The 18,371-nt window shown below is 49.3% G+C and overlaps 1 protein-coding gene and 1 pseudogene across 1 annotated transcript; both read left to right on the top strand.

The window, feature by feature from the left end:
* Nucleotides 1–4,007: 4,007 nt before the first annotated feature.
* LOC137365912 (U2 spliceosomal RNA) lies at nt 4,008–4,142 on the top strand (annotated as a pseudogene).
* Nucleotides 4,143–17,596: 13,454 nt separating this feature from the next.
* On the top strand, nt 17,597–17,974 carry LOC137365883 (histone H2B 1/2-like). Its single transcript, XM_068028127.1, has one exon. The coding sequence runs from the start codon at nt 17,597–17,599 to the stop codon at nt 17,972–17,974; it is 378 nt and encodes a 125-aa protein (XP_067884228.1).
* The last annotated feature ends 397 nt before the right edge of the window (nt 17,975–18,371 follow it).

Here is an 18,371-nt window from a genome sequence, read left to right on the forward strand (position 1 = left end):
AGCAAAGTCAGTGATGTACCTCTAACTGAGAGCACAGCTCAATTGAAAACCTACTCTGGTGAGGTGTTAGCAATGTGTTGGCAAATGGAGTGTAATGTGCAACATAAGGGCAGGCCCCTCAAGATACCTGTTTTTTATTCATTATTTCATGGGAGGCGGGCATCACTGGCAAGGCCAGCATTTATTGCCCATTCCTAATTGCCCTTGACAACTGAATTGCTTGCTAGGTCATTTCAGAGGACAGGTGAGAGTAAACCACATTGTTGTGGGCCAGCATCACATACAGGCCAGACCAGGTAAGCACAGCAGATTGCCTTCTGTAAAGGGTATGAGTGAACCAGATGGGTTTTAATGAAAATCAATTATAGTTGCATGGCACCACTACTCAGATTTTATATTATTCATTAATGAATTGAATCTGAATTCCACCAGCTGCCATGGTGGGATTTAAACCCATATCCCCAGGGCATTAGTCTGAGTCGTGAGATTATCAGTTCAGTGACATTACTGCTATGCCAGCCTCTCCCCTACAAGGTAGTGAGATATGTCAACAAACCAATAATAATGGGGAAAGACTGGCTTTGAAAGCTGAAGTTAGACTGGAAGCATGTTTTTTCATGTGGTGTACCTTGGCCTGAAAATCAATGAAAAGAACTCCAGCCAGTGAAAGAGAAGATAGAGGCTATGGTCAAAGCCCCAAAGACAAAAAGATGTGTCTGAGCTTAGATCTTTTCTCGGCATGGTCCAATACTACTCACAATTTCTGCCTGAGCATGCAATGGTGTTAGCTCCACTACATAAGTTGTTGAAGAAAGATGTGAAATGGAAATGGTCTGAAACACAAGATGCTAATGATGCATGTAAGAGAAGCTCGATCAGTGACACACTACACATTCATTACCACACAAATGGTGAACTGAAGCTAGCTTCAAAATATGGAGTTGCAGCAGTAATCAGTCATGTTGTGGATCATGGCCGCTGCAAAGGCTCAATGGGGAAAGAACACTGTGTAAGGTCTTCCCACCAGAGTGAACTAAAGGGCTGGACCCATGGGAAACCCCTCTGGCTGTCTACACCAACATGGGTCTGCTGTAAAATGTACATGGCATGTAAAATGAAATGGAAGGGTTGTGAGGCAACTCACTCCTGTATCGAAGAAAACTGATTTCCTTTGCGCTTTTGGAATGTCAACTTGGTGCTGTTTTGGACTGTTTTGTAAAGCTTTTTTTAAACAGATTTTTATGAATGGAGTATACTTTTGGGAAAAAGTGTCTGGCAGAGGTGAAGGATGCAAGGGACCTGGCAAAGGCAGAGCAAAGCGGCACCGCACAGTGCTTCGTGATAATATCCAGGGCATCACCAAACCAGCAATCCTCCGCCTGGCTCGCCGTGGCAGGGTCAAGCGGATCTCGGGTTTGATCTATGAGGAGACTCGCGGGGTGTTGAAAGGTTTCCTGGAGAATGTGATCAGGGATGCGGTCACCTACACTGAGCACGCCAAGCGCAAGACGGTCACTGCCATGGATGTGGTGTACGCTCTGAAACGGCAGGGCCGCACTCTCTGCGGATTCGGCGGCTGAGAAACCAGCCCCTTTCCCACAAACACACAACAAAGGCTCTTCGAAGAGCCACCCACCGTCTCACAGAGAGAGCAGTGACCTGGAAACGGGAGATGGGATAGGCTGTTCAGAACTGACTGGAATAAATCTGTGCTGTGTTCGGGTATAAAACTGGAATCCCCGAGTTTGACATTTCATTTGCAGCAAGGATGTGCAGTGGATTTGATTTTCAAAACGGGCTGTGTAAACAGTGCCCGAGGATCCACACTTAGTTATTTCCCCAGTCGACACATGCCCTCAGTGAAAAGCCACATCACTCCTCCAGAATCACTCATTGTTTTCAAAGAATTTCAAAATGATTTCGCTGCAATGAGGGAATCCGGGAGTTTTGCAGCAGCCGTTAAATCGGTCACTGGAACCAGACCCACTTGTGATGTTATTTCCCCCGAGACGGTGTTTCCTGCACTGAAACTGACAGGGTTTGTGAAACTGACCAATTTCCAAAATATACTTTATTCATAAAAATCTGTAAAAATTACATTGCCAAACAGTTTCAAACAGCACCAAAAAATACAAACATTGCAAGGGAGATCAGTTTCCTTCAACACAATCATGAGTTGCTTCACAACCCTTCCATTTCACATTTGTCATGCCAATTACAGTTTTACATTTACAGCAAATGAACATTTTCCCGATACAGTTCGAGGGGTTTCCCATGGATCCAGCCCCTCAGTTCAGCCTGGTGGGGGGACCTTACACAGTGGTCTTTCCTCATTGAGCCTTTGCTGCGGCTACCCCAAGCTTTCGTGCATCCCTCAGCACGTAGTCCTGGTCCTTGGAATGTGCCAGTCTGCAACATTCGGTGGTGGACAACTCCTTGCGCTGGAAGACAGCAAGTTTCGGGCAGACCAAAGGGCGTCTTTCACCGAATTGATAGTCCTCCAACAGCAGTTGATGTCTGTCTCGGTGTGTGTCCCTGGGAACAGCCCGTAGAGCACAGACTCCTGTGTTACAGAGCTGCTTGGGATAAACCTCGACATAAACCAATGCATCTCTTTCCACACCTGCTTTGCAAAGACATATTCCAGGAGGAGGTGGGCAACCGTCTCTTCCCCACCACAGCCACCGTGGGGGCATTGCGCGGAGGGGGCGAGTCTTCGGGCGTGCAGGAAGGATCTGACGGGGAAGGCTCTTCTCACCACCAGCCAAACTACATCTTGGTGCTTGTTTGAAAGTTCTGGTGATGAGGCATTCTGCCAAATGACTTTGGTGGTCTGCTCGGGGAACCATCCGACAGGATACCCCATCTCCTTTTCCCGTAGGGCGTTGAGAACATTCCGTGCAGACCACTGCCTGATGGATCAGTGGTCAAAGGTGTTTTCCCGCAGAAACTGCTCCACGAAGGATAGGTGGTACAGCACGGTCCAACTACATGGAGCGTTCCGCGGCAATGTGACCAGGCCCATCCTTCGCAACACTGGGAACAGATAGAACCTCAGCACGTAGTGACACTTGCAGTTTGCATACTGGAGGTCTACACACAGCTTGATGCAGCCGCACACGAAGGTGGTCATCAGGATGAGGGCAACGTTGGGTACATTTTTCCCGCCCTTGACCAGAGATTTGAACATCGTGTCCCTCTGGACCCAGTCCATTGTTGATCCCCAGATGAAGCGGAAAATGGCTCGGGTGACCACCACACTTGAGTGCCTCTGCTGCCTGGGATTTTCACCCCCTCTCATGCTCGCATCCTTCCTAATAGACTCAGCAAAGGGTTCAACACAGCAATCAAACAAGACAGGGGAGAGAGGACAGCCCTGTCTGACTCCAGATTGGATCAGGAAACTTTCCGATTCCCACCCATTGATTGAGACTGCGCTACTGATGTTTGTGTAGAGCAGTTTGATCCAATTGCAGATTCCATCCCTAAACCCCATTTTGGAAAGAACGTCCATCATGTAGGTGTGCGATTTCCTGTCAAAAGCCTTCTCCTGGTCCAGGCTGATGAGGCAGGTGTCCACCCTCCTGTCCCGTACATAGGCGATCGTATCCCTGAGTAGCACGAGACTATCAGAGATCTTCCTGACGGGTACAGTACAGGTCTGGTCAGGGTGAATCACCAACTCCAGAGCAGACTTGACTCGACTGGCTATGACTTTGGACAGAGTTTCAGCTCAGTCATTCAGGGACCTGGAATTCACACAGTTTGAGCCCATGCTTACCCGAACCCACTTCTGATTGGTCACCCTCTTCTTATTCACATGTCTTAACCAATCGCAGAGCCTTGAATTAGAAAATGCAGCCAAGCATTGGCTTAAATTGTCGACCTGACAGAATATTTTAAATCGAAAAAGCCTCCAATTTCAGTGCAGTAAAGAAGCGAATTCCTGGAAAATCTATGTCCAGTAGCTTGGGGTCCAGGCAACTGAAGGCAGGACCGCCAGTGGTGGAGCTTCTCAGCCTTTTGGCTAAGATCAAGTGTAGTATCTGTTCTTATCAGTACTTACTTGGCAGAGGAGAAACCATGATCAGTGGCTTTTGATCCTGGGTAGGCTTTGAGTAAAATGGCTATAACCAATCTTTGAGCTTCAGACCAGGGAGTGCGGAACACCATTCGGGTGGTGGTGAAGGACAAGGAAGGAGATGCACTGGTCGATCGCACCTTCTTCATCAAGAAAATCCTCATCGATTGCTGTGGATTTCAAGCTAGGCACATCTTCTGCCTGCAGGATTTCCCCAGCAGTGGGTATATCGACATGACATTCAAGAATGTGGCGGGGTGCATCAAGTTCCTGAAGGCGTTCAAGGAGAAAGGGGACCGGGCGCCGCTGTCGATCCTCCCAGTGGAGCCGCTCTTCACGCTTCCGTCACAACATGACCGGGTGGTGACAATTCACCTCTCCAACCCCCATGTTCCTGTGGTGGATGTACTCACCTTTCTCGCCAGGTACGTCGAGGTGGCCAGCACTGATGTCAAAGACCCCTTTGGGATTTGGACCAATAAGCGGCAAGTCAAGGTGACCTTGACGGTCGATGCCAATGGAGCCATCATCCACCCTCCCTCCAGCTTCGCTATCAGGGGAAGTCGAGGCTTCTTGGTCTACGCTGGGCAGCCCAAAGTTTGTAGCACCTGTGGCAAATCTGGTCACGTGGCAGCTAACTGCAGCACGGTTGTCTGCAAGAACTGCAAGAAGGAAGGCCATCAGACCAAGGACTGTAAGCAGAGTAAGTGTTGCAACCTGTGCGGTGCGGCAGGCCATCTCTACAAAACCTGCCCCAAACGCTGCCTCAGTTATGCTCAGGCGGCAAGGTCCAAGGAAAGGCCGGGAGAAGGTTCGACGAAGGCGTCCGGTGTTGGAAAGGAGACAAGCAACCTTCTCTGCAGTGAGGAACTTCTACCTGAGAAGGAGAAGAAAGGGAAGGCAACTGAAACCAGCAACCCGGCACCTACCCTGCACCCGGAAACCCCTCCTCCACAGACAGAATCAAAGGAGGAGGAGGCAGCAGATGGACAAACAGGTCAGTGGCAGTTTGTCCAAAGGAAAACCACAAAGAAAAGACCTCCAAAAGCGGAACAGGCCACCACCCAAACCAGTGGCAAGAGGAGGCTACCGTCTGAGACAGACTACAGCAGCTCCTCTTCACTGGATGAGGAAGTGCCGGAGCGACAGCACCTTCAAAAGAAGCGGCAGAACTCAAAAGGAGCTGGAAGATAAAGCCCCCCAGCCCCCGGGCACTGGAAGCTGTGATGGGCCTGTCAAGCCGCAAACCTAAAGCGCCACACCTAGCGACATTGCCAACACATCCCAGCTCTGGGACACTGAGAGCAAAGACACATCTGGCGCACTTCAGCTCTGGGAAGCCGGCAGCAGTGATGTTTTCGAGGAGGAACAGAGGGGAACAGCAGAGAACAGCCCAATCCCTGCTGCCAACAAGACCCCCGCCCCCCCACCGATGTCACCTCAGTGGAAGAAACCCTGCATGAAAAACCAGGAGGGGTTTCTGAGCCCAACGAGTGTGAAACAGCTTGTGTACACTATGGGTATACAGGAACATCCTGAAGGACTGGGACTAGCAAGGACAAATGGTATGGGAAGCAACAACTAACTTTAAAAAAATGGGTATAAGGATTGCTTCAATTAATGTGCGTAGCATTAAATCCACTATGCGATGGATTACCTCGCCAAGGTCAAAGCCGACCCCCTGTTTCTACAGGAGTGTGGAATACCACATCTCAGCACCGACAGGCAGTGGTCGCAATGGTGGTCCCACGGGCCATCGATCTGGTCAGGGGGTAATGATTGCCATTCCTCCGGCCTGGGTCTTCTGCTGCGTGGAGGTAACTTCACCATCTCCGAAGTTAAGGAGGTGGTGGGCAGTCGCCTCCTCATCGCAGATGTAATGTACAACAATGCTTCGCTCTGGTTGATCAGCATGTACGCCCCGTTTCAATGCAGCGAACGGTTGACCGTCTTTAGAATTAGAATTAGAATTAGAACTAGAACATTACAGCGCAGTACAGGCCCTTCGGCCCTCGATGTTGCGCCGACCATCTGACCTACACTATTCCATTTTCATCCATATGTCTATCCAATGACCACTTAAATGCCCTTAAAGTTGGCGAGTCTACTACTGTTGCAGACAGGGCGTTCCACGCCCCTTCTACTCTCTGCGTAAAGAAACTACCTCTGACATCTGTCCTATATCTTTCACCCCTCAACTTAAAGCTATGTCCCCTCGTGTTTGCCATCATCATCCGAGGAAAAAGACTTTCAATATCCACCCTATCTAACCCTCTGATTATCTTGGATGTCTCTATTAAGTCACCTCTCCTCCTCCTTCTCTCTAACGAAAACAACCCCAAGTCCCTCAGCCTTTCCTCGTAAGACCTTCCTTCCATACCAGGCAACATCCTAGTAAATCTCCTCTGCACCCTTTCCAAAGCTTCCACATCCTTCCGATAATGCGGTGACCAGAACTGCACGCAATGCTCAAGGTGCGGCCTCACCAGAATTTTGTACAGCTGCATCATGACCTCGTGGCTCCGAAACTCGATCCCCCTACTAATAAAAGCGAACACACCATATGCCTTCTTAACAGCCCTATTAACATGGATAGCAACCTTCAGGGATTTATGTACCTGGACACCAAGATCTCTCTGTACATCTACACTACCAAGAATCTTCCCATTAGCCCAGTACTCTGCATTGCTGTTACTTCTTCCAAAGTGAATCACCTCACACTTCTCCGCATTAAACTCCATTTGCCATCTCTCAGCCCAGCTCTGCAGCCTATCTATGTCCCTCTGTACCCTACAACACCCTTCGACACTATCCACAACTCCACCGACCTTCGTGTCATCCGCAAATGTACTAACCCACCCTTCTACACCCTCATCCAGGTCATTTATAAAAATGACAAACAGCAGTGGCCCCAAAACAGAACCTTGCAGTACACCACTAGTAACTCAACTCCAGGATGAACATTTGCCATCAACCATTGCTGCTGGCAACGTGCAGGCCAGTCATCCTAGGCGGTGACTTCAACTGCATCATCGATGCAGCTGGGCGATCTGGCAGAGACGACAGCAAACTGGACGCTATGTCCAGATTCCTAATAGAAACAGTAAAAGATGCAAAACTGCACGACGTATTCAGCAAACCTGCAGACGGAGTGCAGCGTAGATAGACATGGTCAAGATTGGACGGGTCTGCCCATTCCAGGATTGACTTCCTGTTTGTGGCCCATGCCGTCACGGTCAGATCCATTGACGTCAAGCCGGTGTTCTTGTCGAACCACTGCCTCGTAATGGCCGACTGTCACTTATAGGACGACTAGCGGGTTGGCAGAGGGATGTGGAAGCTCAATGCTACACTGCTAAACCCAGAGAACGTTCAGGAACTTAAAAGGGATTACAAAGGTTGGAGAACCGTGAAACCCCTCCTGAGTCTCCAGTTCACAGGTGGGACGCGATCAGGGAGAACATCAAGAGGTTCTTTCTCCTCAAAAGGTGTTCAGAGGGCGAGAGAGAGACAGAGGGAAATGTCCTGACTCCAGAAAAGTATGCAAAATCTGCTCCGGCTACCGTCGATGGGGGTTGAGGTCAAGGAGGACCTCCAAGAGGTGAAGAGAAAGCAGGCCTCGCTCTTTGCCACGGAGACCTCCAATATCATCTTCCGGTCCAGAGTCCACCCCATTGAGCAGGATGAGATGTGCCTGCATTACTTCTTCCAAAAGGTACACAGAGAGAGCTCTGTTATCAGCAGCCAGAAGGAAGAAGATGGCTCGGTAACATCTTCGCAGTCCGACATACTAAGGATCAGCAAATCCTTTTATGCTGGGCTGTATGACGCGAAGCCCACAGACAGAAGAGCCTCCCAGTCCTTCCTGTCATCTATCACAGAGGTCTTAGATGACAGCAGGAGGGAGAGACTGTACAAGCCGCTAACTCGGGATGAGCTAACAAAGGCCGTCAAGTCCTTCGAGACGAATAAAACTCCCGGAAGCGATGGCTTACCGGTTGAGCTGTATTGTGTCCTGTGGGACTGGGTTTGCCTGGACCAGCTGGAAGTATACGAGAGTATGCTCCTGGCCGGCAGCATATCAGAATCCATGAGGAAAGGCATCATCACCCTCATTGACAAGCGGAACGGGGAGAGGGCAGAAATTGGAAATTGGCAGCCCATCTCACTGCTTAATGTTGACGACAAGATTCTGTCCAAAGTCATAGCCAGTCGAGTCAAGTCTGCTCTGGAGTTGGTGATCCACCCTGATCAGACCTGTACTGCACCTGGCAGGAAGATCTCCGATAGTCTCGCACTACTCAGGGATACAATCGCCTATGTACGGGACAGGAGGGTGGACACCTGCCTCATCAGCCTGGACCAGGAGAAGGTTTTTGACAGAATATCACACACATACATGATGGACGTGTTTCCAAAATGGCGTTTGCGGAGGGAATCTGCAATTGGATCAAACTGCCCTACACAAACATCAGTAGCGCAGTCTCAATCAATGGGTGGGAATCGGAAAGTTTCCCGATCCAATCTGGAGTCAGACAGGGCTATCCTCTCTCCCCTGTCTTGTTTGTTTGCTGTATTGAACCATTTGCTGAGTCTATTAGGAAGAATGTGAGCAGAAGAGGGGTGACAATTCCAGGCAGAGGAGGCACTCAGGTTAAAACCTCCCTCTACATGGATGACGTCGCGGTCTTCTGCTCGGACCCGCTGTCTGTGTGCAGACTGATGAGCATCTGCGACCAGTTGAAACTGACCTCGGGAGCCAAAGTTAACCACGGCAAGAGAGAGGCCATGTTCTTTGGGAACAGGGCTTACCGATCCTTTGTCCCCTTCACCGTCAGCTCAGACTACCTGAAGGTGCTGGGAATATGGTTCAGAAGGGCCGGGGTGTGCACCAAAATCTGGGAAGAGCGAGCAGCCAAGGTACAACACAAGCTGAGCATGTGGGAGAAGCGATCTCTCTCCAATGTGGGTAAGAACCTGGTCATCAGGTGCAAGGCGCTCACGTTGTTGCTGTTCATGGCGCAGGTCTGGCCCATACCCCACTCCGGCGCTGTGGCGGTCACCCGAGCCATTTTCCGCTTCATCTGGGGATCCAAAATGGACCGGGTCCGGAGGGACACGATGCTCAAACCTCTGGATAAGGGTGGGAAAAATGTACCCAACATCACCCTCATCCTGATGACTACCTTCGTGTGTGGCTGCATCAAGCTGTGTGTAGACGCAAACTCCAAGTGTCACCACGTGCTGAGGTTCTATCTGTCCCCGGTGTTGCGAAGCCTTGTCACATTGCCGCGGAATGCTCCATCCAGTTGGACTGTGTCGTTCCACCTATCCTTCGTCGAGCGGTTTCTGCGGAAAAACACCTTTGACCACCGGTCCATCAGCCAGTGGTCTGCACAGAATGTCCTCACGGCCCTACAGGAAAAGGAGATGGCGGATCCTCTTCCCCAAGCAGACCACCGAAGTCATTTGGCGGAATGCCTCATCACCAGAACCTTCAAACAAGCACCAAGATGAAGCTTGGCTGGTGGTGAGAAGAGCCCTCCCCGTCAGATCCTTCCTGCACACCCGAAGTCTCACCCCCTCTGCACAACACCCTCGAGGTGACTGTGGTGGGGAAGAGATGGTTGCCCACCTCCTTCTGGAATTTGTCTTTGCAAAGCAGGTGTGGAAAGAGATGCAGTGGTTTTTGTCAAACTTCATCTCAAGCAGCTCTGTAACACAGGAGTCTGTGCTCTACGGGCTGTTCCCAGGGACGCACACTGAGATAAACATCAACTGCTGCTGGAGGACTATCAATTCGGTGAAAGACACCCGTTGTTCTGCCCGAAACTTGCTGGTCTTCCAGCACAAAGAGTTGTCCACGACCGAATGTTGCAGACTGTAACATTCCAAGGTCCAGGACTATGTGCTGAGGGACGCACTAAAGCTTGGGGCAGCCGCAGCAAATGTTCAATGGGAAAAGACCACTGTGTAAGGTCCCCCCACCAAGTTGAACGGATGGGCTGGGTCGATGGAAAACCCCTCGAAATGTATCAGGAAAATTTTCGTTTGCTGTAAAATGTATATGGCATGGAAAATGAAATGGAAGGGTTGTGAGGCAGCTCACTCCTGCAATGAAGGAAACTGACCTCCTTTGCACTGTTTGTAATTTTCGACTTGGTGCTGTTTAGAACTGTTTAGTCATGTACATTTTACAGATTTTTATGAATAATGCATATTTTGGAAATAATAAAAAAAAGTCCAGTAACAAGTTAAAAACCTGTTTCCATATTCCACTTTTACTGTCACAAATTCCGGGCGCTATTTCACAAGCAGATTTAATTTGTCAATTGTTGTCAACTGTTCGAACTGGCGGTAAACAACTCTGTTCAGCAATCTATAATGGGACAAGTAACTCAAACTCCGTGTGGAACAAAGAACGAAGAACAAAGAAAATTACAGAACAGGAACAGGCCCTTCGGCCCTCCAAGCCTGCGCCGATCCAGATCCTCTTTCTTAACATGTCGCCTATATTCGAAGGGTCTGTATCTCTTTGCTTCCTGCCCATTCATGTATCTGTCTAGATACATCTTAAAAGACGCTATCGTGCCCGCGTCTACCACCTGCGCTGGCAACGCGTTCCAGGCACCCACCACCCTCTGCGTAAAGAACTTTCCACGCATATCCCCCCTAAACCTTTCCCCTCTCACTTTGAACTCGTGACCCCGAGTAATTGAATCCCCCACTCTGGGAAAAAGCTTCTTGCTATCCACCCTGTCTATACCTGTCACGATTTTGTACACCTCAATCAGGTCCCCCCTCAACCTCCGTCTTTCGAATGAAAATAATCCTAATCTACTCAACCTCTCTTCATAGCTAGCGCCCTCCATACCAGGCAACATCCTGGTGAACCTCCTCTGCACCCTCTCCAAAGCACCTACATCCTTTGGAAGTAATAAATTATGGACAATTAGTAATTCCCCTTCACACAGGCTTCAGGGAGACAGTGAGAAGTCACTGAAATAGTTGCTTAAACATTTTAAATAGTTGCCATTCCTGTTACAAATGTTTTGGAATTAGACGGTAATCAGCCCTTTCACAGAGACTGTGGGTGGCTCAGAAAAGAGCCTTTGGCTTATTAGATGACATTTTGGCCGCTTTACTTTTTCTGGGAGCTCTGAGCGCTGGTTTTTTTGGGCAGCAGCACGGCCTGGATATTAGCCAGCACCCCGCCCTGTGCAATGGTCACCCCTCCCAGCAGCTTGTTGAGCTCCGCGTTGTCGCGGACGGCCAGTTGCAGGTGTCGGGGATGATGCAGATCTTCTTGTTGTCCCGGGCCGCGTTACCGGCCAGCTCGAGGATTTCAGTGGTTAGATACTCGAGCACAGCAGCCAGCACCCACAGGCTCAGCATAGTTGCCCTTTCTCAGGAGCCTGTGTACACGGTCCACTGGGAACTCCAGTCCAGCCCGGGAGGAGTGAGACTTGGCCTTGGACTGAGCTTTCCCGCTGGTCTTTCCTCTTCCTGACTTTTTTTATTTCCAAAATATACTTTATTCATAAAAATCTGTAAGAAAAAACAATACAGAACAGTTCCAAACATCATCGAGTCAGACAATACAAAGAGTGCAAAGGAGATCAGTTTCCTTCAATACAGGAGTGAATTGCCTCACAACCCTTCCATTTCATTTTACGTACCATGTACATTTTACAGCAAACAAATATTTTCCCGATAACGTTCGAGGGGTTTTCTATGGATCCAGCCCCGCAGTTCAGCTTGGTGGGGGGACCTGACACAGTGGTGTTTCCCCATTGAGCCTTTGCTGCGGCTGCCCCAAGCTTTAGTACGTCCCTCAGCACGTAGTCTTGGACCTTGGAATGTGCCAGTCTGCAACATTCGGTCGTGGACAACTCTTTGTGCTGGAAGACCAGCAAGTTTCGTGGGGCAGACCAAATTGATAGTCCTCCAGCAGCAGTTGATGTTTATCTCTGTGTATGTCCCTGGGAACAGCCAATACAGCACAGACTCCTGTGTTACAGAGCTGCTTGGGATGAACCTCGACAAAAACCACTGCATCTCTTTTCACACCTGCTTTGCAAAGACACATTCCAGAAGGAGGTGGGCAACCGTCTCTTCCCCACCGCAGCCACCTCAAGGGCATTGTGCGAAGGGTGTGAGACTTCGGGCGTGCAGGAAGGATCTGACGGGGAGGGCTCTTCTCACCACCAGCCAAGCTACACCTTGGTGCTTGTTTGAAAATTCTGGTGATGAGGCATTCTGTCTAATGACTTTGGCAGTCTGCTTGGGGAACCATCCAACAGGATCCACCATCTCCTTTTCCCGTAGGGCCTTGTGGACATTCCATGCAGACCACTGCCTGATGGGTTGGTGGTCAAAGGTGTTTTTCTGCAGAAATTTTCCCACGAAGGATAGGTGGTACGGCACGGCCCAACTGGATGGAGCGTTCCGCGGCAATGTGACGAAGTCCATCCTTCTCAACATCGGGTACAGAGAGAACCTCAGCACATAGTGACACTTGGTGTTTGCGTACTGGGGATCTACACACAGCTCGATGCCGCCGCACACGATGGTAGTCATCAGGATGAGGGCAATGTTGGGTACATTTTTCCCGCCCTTATCCAGAGGTTTGAACATCGTGTCCCTCCGGACCCGGTCCATTTTGCATCCCCAGATGAAGTGGAAAATGACTTGGGTGACCACCAGAGCGCAGGAGTGGGGTATGGGCTAGACCAGCGCCACATACAGCAACAACGTGAGCACCTCGCATCTGATGACCAGGTTCTTACCCATATTGGAGAGAGATCGCTGCTCCCACATGCTCAGCTTATGTTGTACCCTGGCTACTCACTCCTCCCAGGTTTTGGTGCACGCCCCGGCCCTTCCGAACCATATCCCCAGCATCTTCAGGTACTGTGACCTAATGGTGAAGGGGACAAAGAATTGGTCAGCCCAGTTACCAAAGAACATGGCCTCGCTCTTGCCCTGGTTAACTCTGGCCCCTGAGGCCAGTTCGAACTGGTTGCAGATGCACACAGACAGCGGGTCCAAGCAGAAGACGACGACGTCATCCATGTACAGGGAGGTTTTAACCTGAGTGGCTCTGCTGCCTGGGATTGTCACCCCTCTTATGTTCACATCCTTCCTAATATACTCAGCAAAGGGTTCAAACAGCAAACAAACAAGACCGGGGAGAGAGGACAGCCCTGTCTGACTCCAGATTGGATCGGAAAACTTTCTGATTCCCACCCATTGATTGAGACAGCGCTACTGATATTTGTGAAGTGCAGTTTGATCCAATTGCAGATTCCCTCCCCAAACCCCATTTTGGAAAGCACATCCATCATGAAGGTGTGCGATATCCTGTCACAAGCCTTCTCCTGGTCCAGGCTGATGAGGCAGGTGTACACCCTCCTGTCCCGTACATAGGCGATCGTATCCCTGAGTTACGCGAGACTATCAGAGATCTTCCTGCCGGGTACAGTACAGGTCTGATCAGGGTGAATCACCAACTCCAGAGCAGACTTGACTCGACTGGCTATGACTTTGGACAGCATCTTGTAGTCAAAATTAAGTAGTGAGATGGGCTGCCAATTTCTGATTCCTGCCCTCTCCCCCTTCCGCTTGGAGATGAGGGTGATGATGCCTTTCCTCATGGATTCTGACATGCTGCCGGCCAGGAGCATACTCTCGTATCCTTCCAGCAGGTCTGGGCCGATCCAGTCCCACAGGGCCGAATACAACTCAACCAGTAAGGCATCGCTTCCGGGAGTTTCACTCGTCTCAAAGGACTTGACGGCCTTTGTCAGCTTGTCCAGAGTTAGCGGCATGTCCAGTCTCTCCCTCATGCTATCATCTAAGACAGCTGTGATAGATCACAGGAAGCTCTGCTGTCTGTGCGCTTCACGTCAGACAGCCCGGCATAAAAGGATTTGCTAATTCTTAGTATGTCGGACTGTGAAGATGTTACCGAGCCATCCTCTTCCTTCAGGCTTCTGATGAAGCTGTGTGAAGCTTTTGGAAGAGGAAGTGCAAACACATCTCATCCTGTTCGATGGAGTGGACTCTGGACCGGAAGATGATTTTGGAGGCCTCTGTGGCAAAGAGTGAGGCCTCCTGACTCTTCACCTCAGGGAGGTCCTCCTTGACCTCGACCTCTATCGTCTGAAACACATGCTAAGTGCCAGATGCTGAAAGGTTTTTTTTTTAGATTAGAGATACAGCACTGAAACAGGCCCTTCGGCCCACCGAGTCTGTGCCGAACATCAACCACCCATTTATACTAATCCTACACTAATCCCATATTCCTACCAAACATCCCCACCTGTCCCTATATTTCCCTACCACCTACCTATACTAGTGACAATTTATAACGGCCAATTTACCTACCAACCTGCAAGTCTTTTGGCAGGAAACCAGAGCACCCGGAGAAAACCCACGCAGACACAGGGAGAACTTGCAAACTCCACACAGGAAGTACCCGGAATCGAACCCGGGTCCCTGGAGCTGTGAGGCTGCGGTGCTAACCACTGCGCCACTGTATAGGTTGATTACTATACTCACAGTATCTCAGCCTGAGTCATCTAAAGGAACCTAACACACAAATAGTAGCACTGAGAGATTGTGAAAGAGTCCAAAACTCAGAGTACCAGACACTGAAAGACACAATCTGAAAACTACACACACATGGATATAGAATTGGCTAACTCACAGGAAACAGAGAGTGGGGATAAATGGGGCATTTTCAGATTGGCAAACTGTAACTAATGGAGTGTCACAGGGATCAGTGCTGGTGCCTCAACTATTTATGGCCTATATTAATAATTGCATGAAGGCACTGAGTGTTTTGTTGCCAAATTTATGGACGGTACAAAGATAGGTAGGAAAGCAAGTTGTGAGGAGGCCACAAAATGTCTGCAAAGAGATATAGATGGGTTAAGTCAGTGGGCAAAAATTTGGCAGATTGGGTATAATACGGGAAAATGTGAGATTGTCTACTTTGGCAGGAAGAATAGAAAAGCAGAATATTACTTGCATCAGAGAGACTGCAGATTGCTGCTGTACCGAGGGATCTGGGTGTCCAGGTACATGAATTACAAAAACGTTAGCATGCAGCTAAGGCAAGTAATTCGGAAGGCAAATGGAATGTTGGCATTTTTAGCAAGGGGAATGGAGTATAAAAGTGGGGAAGTTTTGCTATAACTGTACAGGGCATTAGTGACATCCCAACTAAAGGACTCCACACAGTTTTGGTCTCCTTATTTAAGGAGGGGTGCACATGCATTTGAATCAGTTCAGAGAAAGTTCACTAGGCTGATTCCTGGGATGTTGGATTGTCTTTAGTTTAGAGATACAGCACTAAAACAGGCCCTTCGGCCCACCGAGTCTGTGCCAACCATCAACCACCCATTTATTCTAATCCTGCACTAATTCCACATTTCTACCACATCCCCACATTTCCCTACCACCTACCTCTACTCGGGGCAATTTTTATGATGGCCAATTTACCTATCAACCTGCAAGTCTTTGGCATGTGGGAGGAAACCGGAGCACCTGGAGGAAACCCACGCAGACACAGGGAGAACTTGCAAACCCCACACAGGCAGTACCCAGAATTGAACCCGGGTCGCTGGAGCTGTGAGGCTGCTGTGCTAACCACTGCGCCACTGTGCTGCCCTATTGTCGATGGCTGCCCTTGATGAGACAATGCTCGCTAGGGATGAGCAGTGATCACATCGTCCAGTGGTTCGCCATGGATCTTGATATAGAGGGGCAGTGTCGGGGAGCAGGCTGGCAGAGGACCTTTGTCTTCCAGACATTTAGCTTAAGGCCAATTCTTTCATATGCCTCACTGAATGCATCGATCAGGGTTTGAAGCTTGGTCACTGGGTGTGCGCACCCGCAGGCGTTGTCAGCGTATTGCAGCTAGATGACAGATGTTGGAATGGCCTTGCTTCTGGACTGGAGGCAAAGTCAGTTCAATAGTTTCCAACTCGTACTATAGAGTAGATCGACTGACACAACAGCTGGTGGGCTGAAAGAACGCTGGAACTACAAAAACTTGCTGAAAGCCACGACATATGTGGCTTCTTCGGCACTGTCAAGATCATTCACGGCCCAAGTATCAAAGGACCTACCCCACTGAGAGCAAAGAATGGAGTGACACTGATCAAGGACAGAGAGGCAGTCAGCACTCATTGGAAGGAGCACTTTGAATATCTCCTCAATTGCGATGCCGTCTTTGATGTGAGTGCCCTTGACTACATTCCACAGCATGCTACCCACCATGACGTCAGCACAATCCCAGACTGACAGAGATTGACAGCTAAAAAAAAAATAAGGCCACCGGCATAGATGGAATTCCCACCAAAATTCGAAAATACAGCAGAGAAGCACTCTTGACACAAATACATCGTCTCACGTCTCTCATGTGGAAGGAAGAGAGCATGTCAGGGATTTCCGAGATGCCGTAATTGTGACCATCTTCAAAAAAGGTGACAACCCCGACTGTAGTAACTACAGAGGGGCAGCCCTGCTGTCCGTCACAGGGAAGGTCATCACAAGAGTCCTTCTCAACCGCCTCCTCCCCATGGCTGAAGAGCTCCTACTGGAATCACAATGTGGATTCTGTCAATCAAGAGGCACAGTGAACGTAATCTTCACAGCAAGACATTCCCAAGAAAAATGTAGGGAGCAGCAGCAACCTTTCTACATGGCCTTCTCTGACCTGACAAAGGCCTTCAACTCTCCAAACTGGGAGGGATTATGGAACATCTTCTTCAAATTTGGCTGCCCGGAGAAATTCGGCACCATCGTCTGCCGACTGCATGACATGTAATCATTGGCAACGGACCTACCACTGACCTAATCCCAATGCAAACTGGGCTCAAGCAAGGCTGTGTCATCGCACCAACGCTCTTTTCCATCTTCCTCCCTGCAACATTCCACCTCATCTCCTCACACTCAAACACAGTACCAGAGACTGACAGATACAGAATGGATGTCACACTCACAGTACCAGAGTCTGTAATATACAGAATGAATCCCGACTGCACCAGAGACTGAGAGCTACCGAATTACACAACACGCTCAAACACAGGATCAGAGAAAAAAGAAATGAAATTAATTGCACGCTCACATGCAATAGCAGAGACACAAGGACACAGAATCAGCCAATATGTGTCTTCCCAACAACAGCCAGGACATTTCCAGGGAGCTTTACATAAGAAGCGGCTCTTTCAACAGAAACTGGGGTTGGAGACAGTCTTTGGGAAATATACTTCCTGATTGCAGGAAGGGTGTTTGTGATTGGTTGCAAATGTTTAATCTGATTGGATGGCGAAAGAGACCAATTAGAGAATTACAATATGAAACCTTTGTGACATCACTGCCAGTCACCCAATCACAATCTTTATTTTCCCCCATCCCTCATTTGCATAGAGCTGTGGGATTGTCTATTTAATCCGCACTCGGAAGAGGTTTGGTTTATTTCTGTGTCTGAAATTGAGACTGAAGATGGTTGAAGAGAAGAAGAAAGCAGCTCCTAAGAAGGGCGCCAAGAAAACCTTAAATAAACCGTCAGCAAAGGGCGGCAAGAAGCGGAGAAAGTCGAGGAAGGAGAGTTACTCCATCTACATCTACAAAGTGATGAAGCAGGTTCACCCCGACACCGGCATCTCCTCCAAGGCCATGAGCATCATGAACTCGTTTGTGAACGATATTTTCGAGCGCATCGCGGGTGAGGCTTCCCGCCTGGCCCATTACAACAAGCGCAGCACCATCAGCTCCCGGGAGATCCAGACCGCCGTGCGCCTGCTGCTGCCCGGGGAGCTGGCCAAGCACGCCGTGTCGGAAGGGACAAAGGCGGTGACCAAGTACACCAGCTCCAAGTAAAACTGCACAATGGACTGAAAAACATCCCAAACACAACGGCTCTTTGAAGAGCCACCCACAATCTCTCTGAAAAAGCTGCATCCGAACATCTCTATTAAATCACTTTAAGATAATGTATAATATACTGTGTTTGTGTCTCCTGTCCCATGAACCCATAATGCGCTCATTCGCCTTTCCTTTTTTGCTTAAAGCTGTTATTTTTTTTGCACAGCCCCTGCATGACAGCTTTAACACCTGCTTTCATCGGGAAGAGTCAGACCTCCGTTCCTTCACTCTATTCCTGAAATGTGAACTGATTCATCATTTTATTAACAGTAACTCTCAGCAGTGTAACAGCCCGGAATGGGATCATTATAGAGCAGATTAAGGGCAGTTTGAGGATTCGATCCGGCTCCCT

This window comes from Heterodontus francisci, unplaced genomic scaffold (assembly GCF_036365525.1).
Source record: "Heterodontus francisci isolate sHetFra1 unplaced genomic scaffold, sHetFra1.hap1 HAP1_SCAFFOLD_58, whole genome shotgun sequence".
NCBI classification, from domain to species: domain Eukaryota; kingdom Metazoa; phylum Chordata; class Chondrichthyes; order Heterodontiformes; family Heterodontidae; genus Heterodontus; species Heterodontus francisci.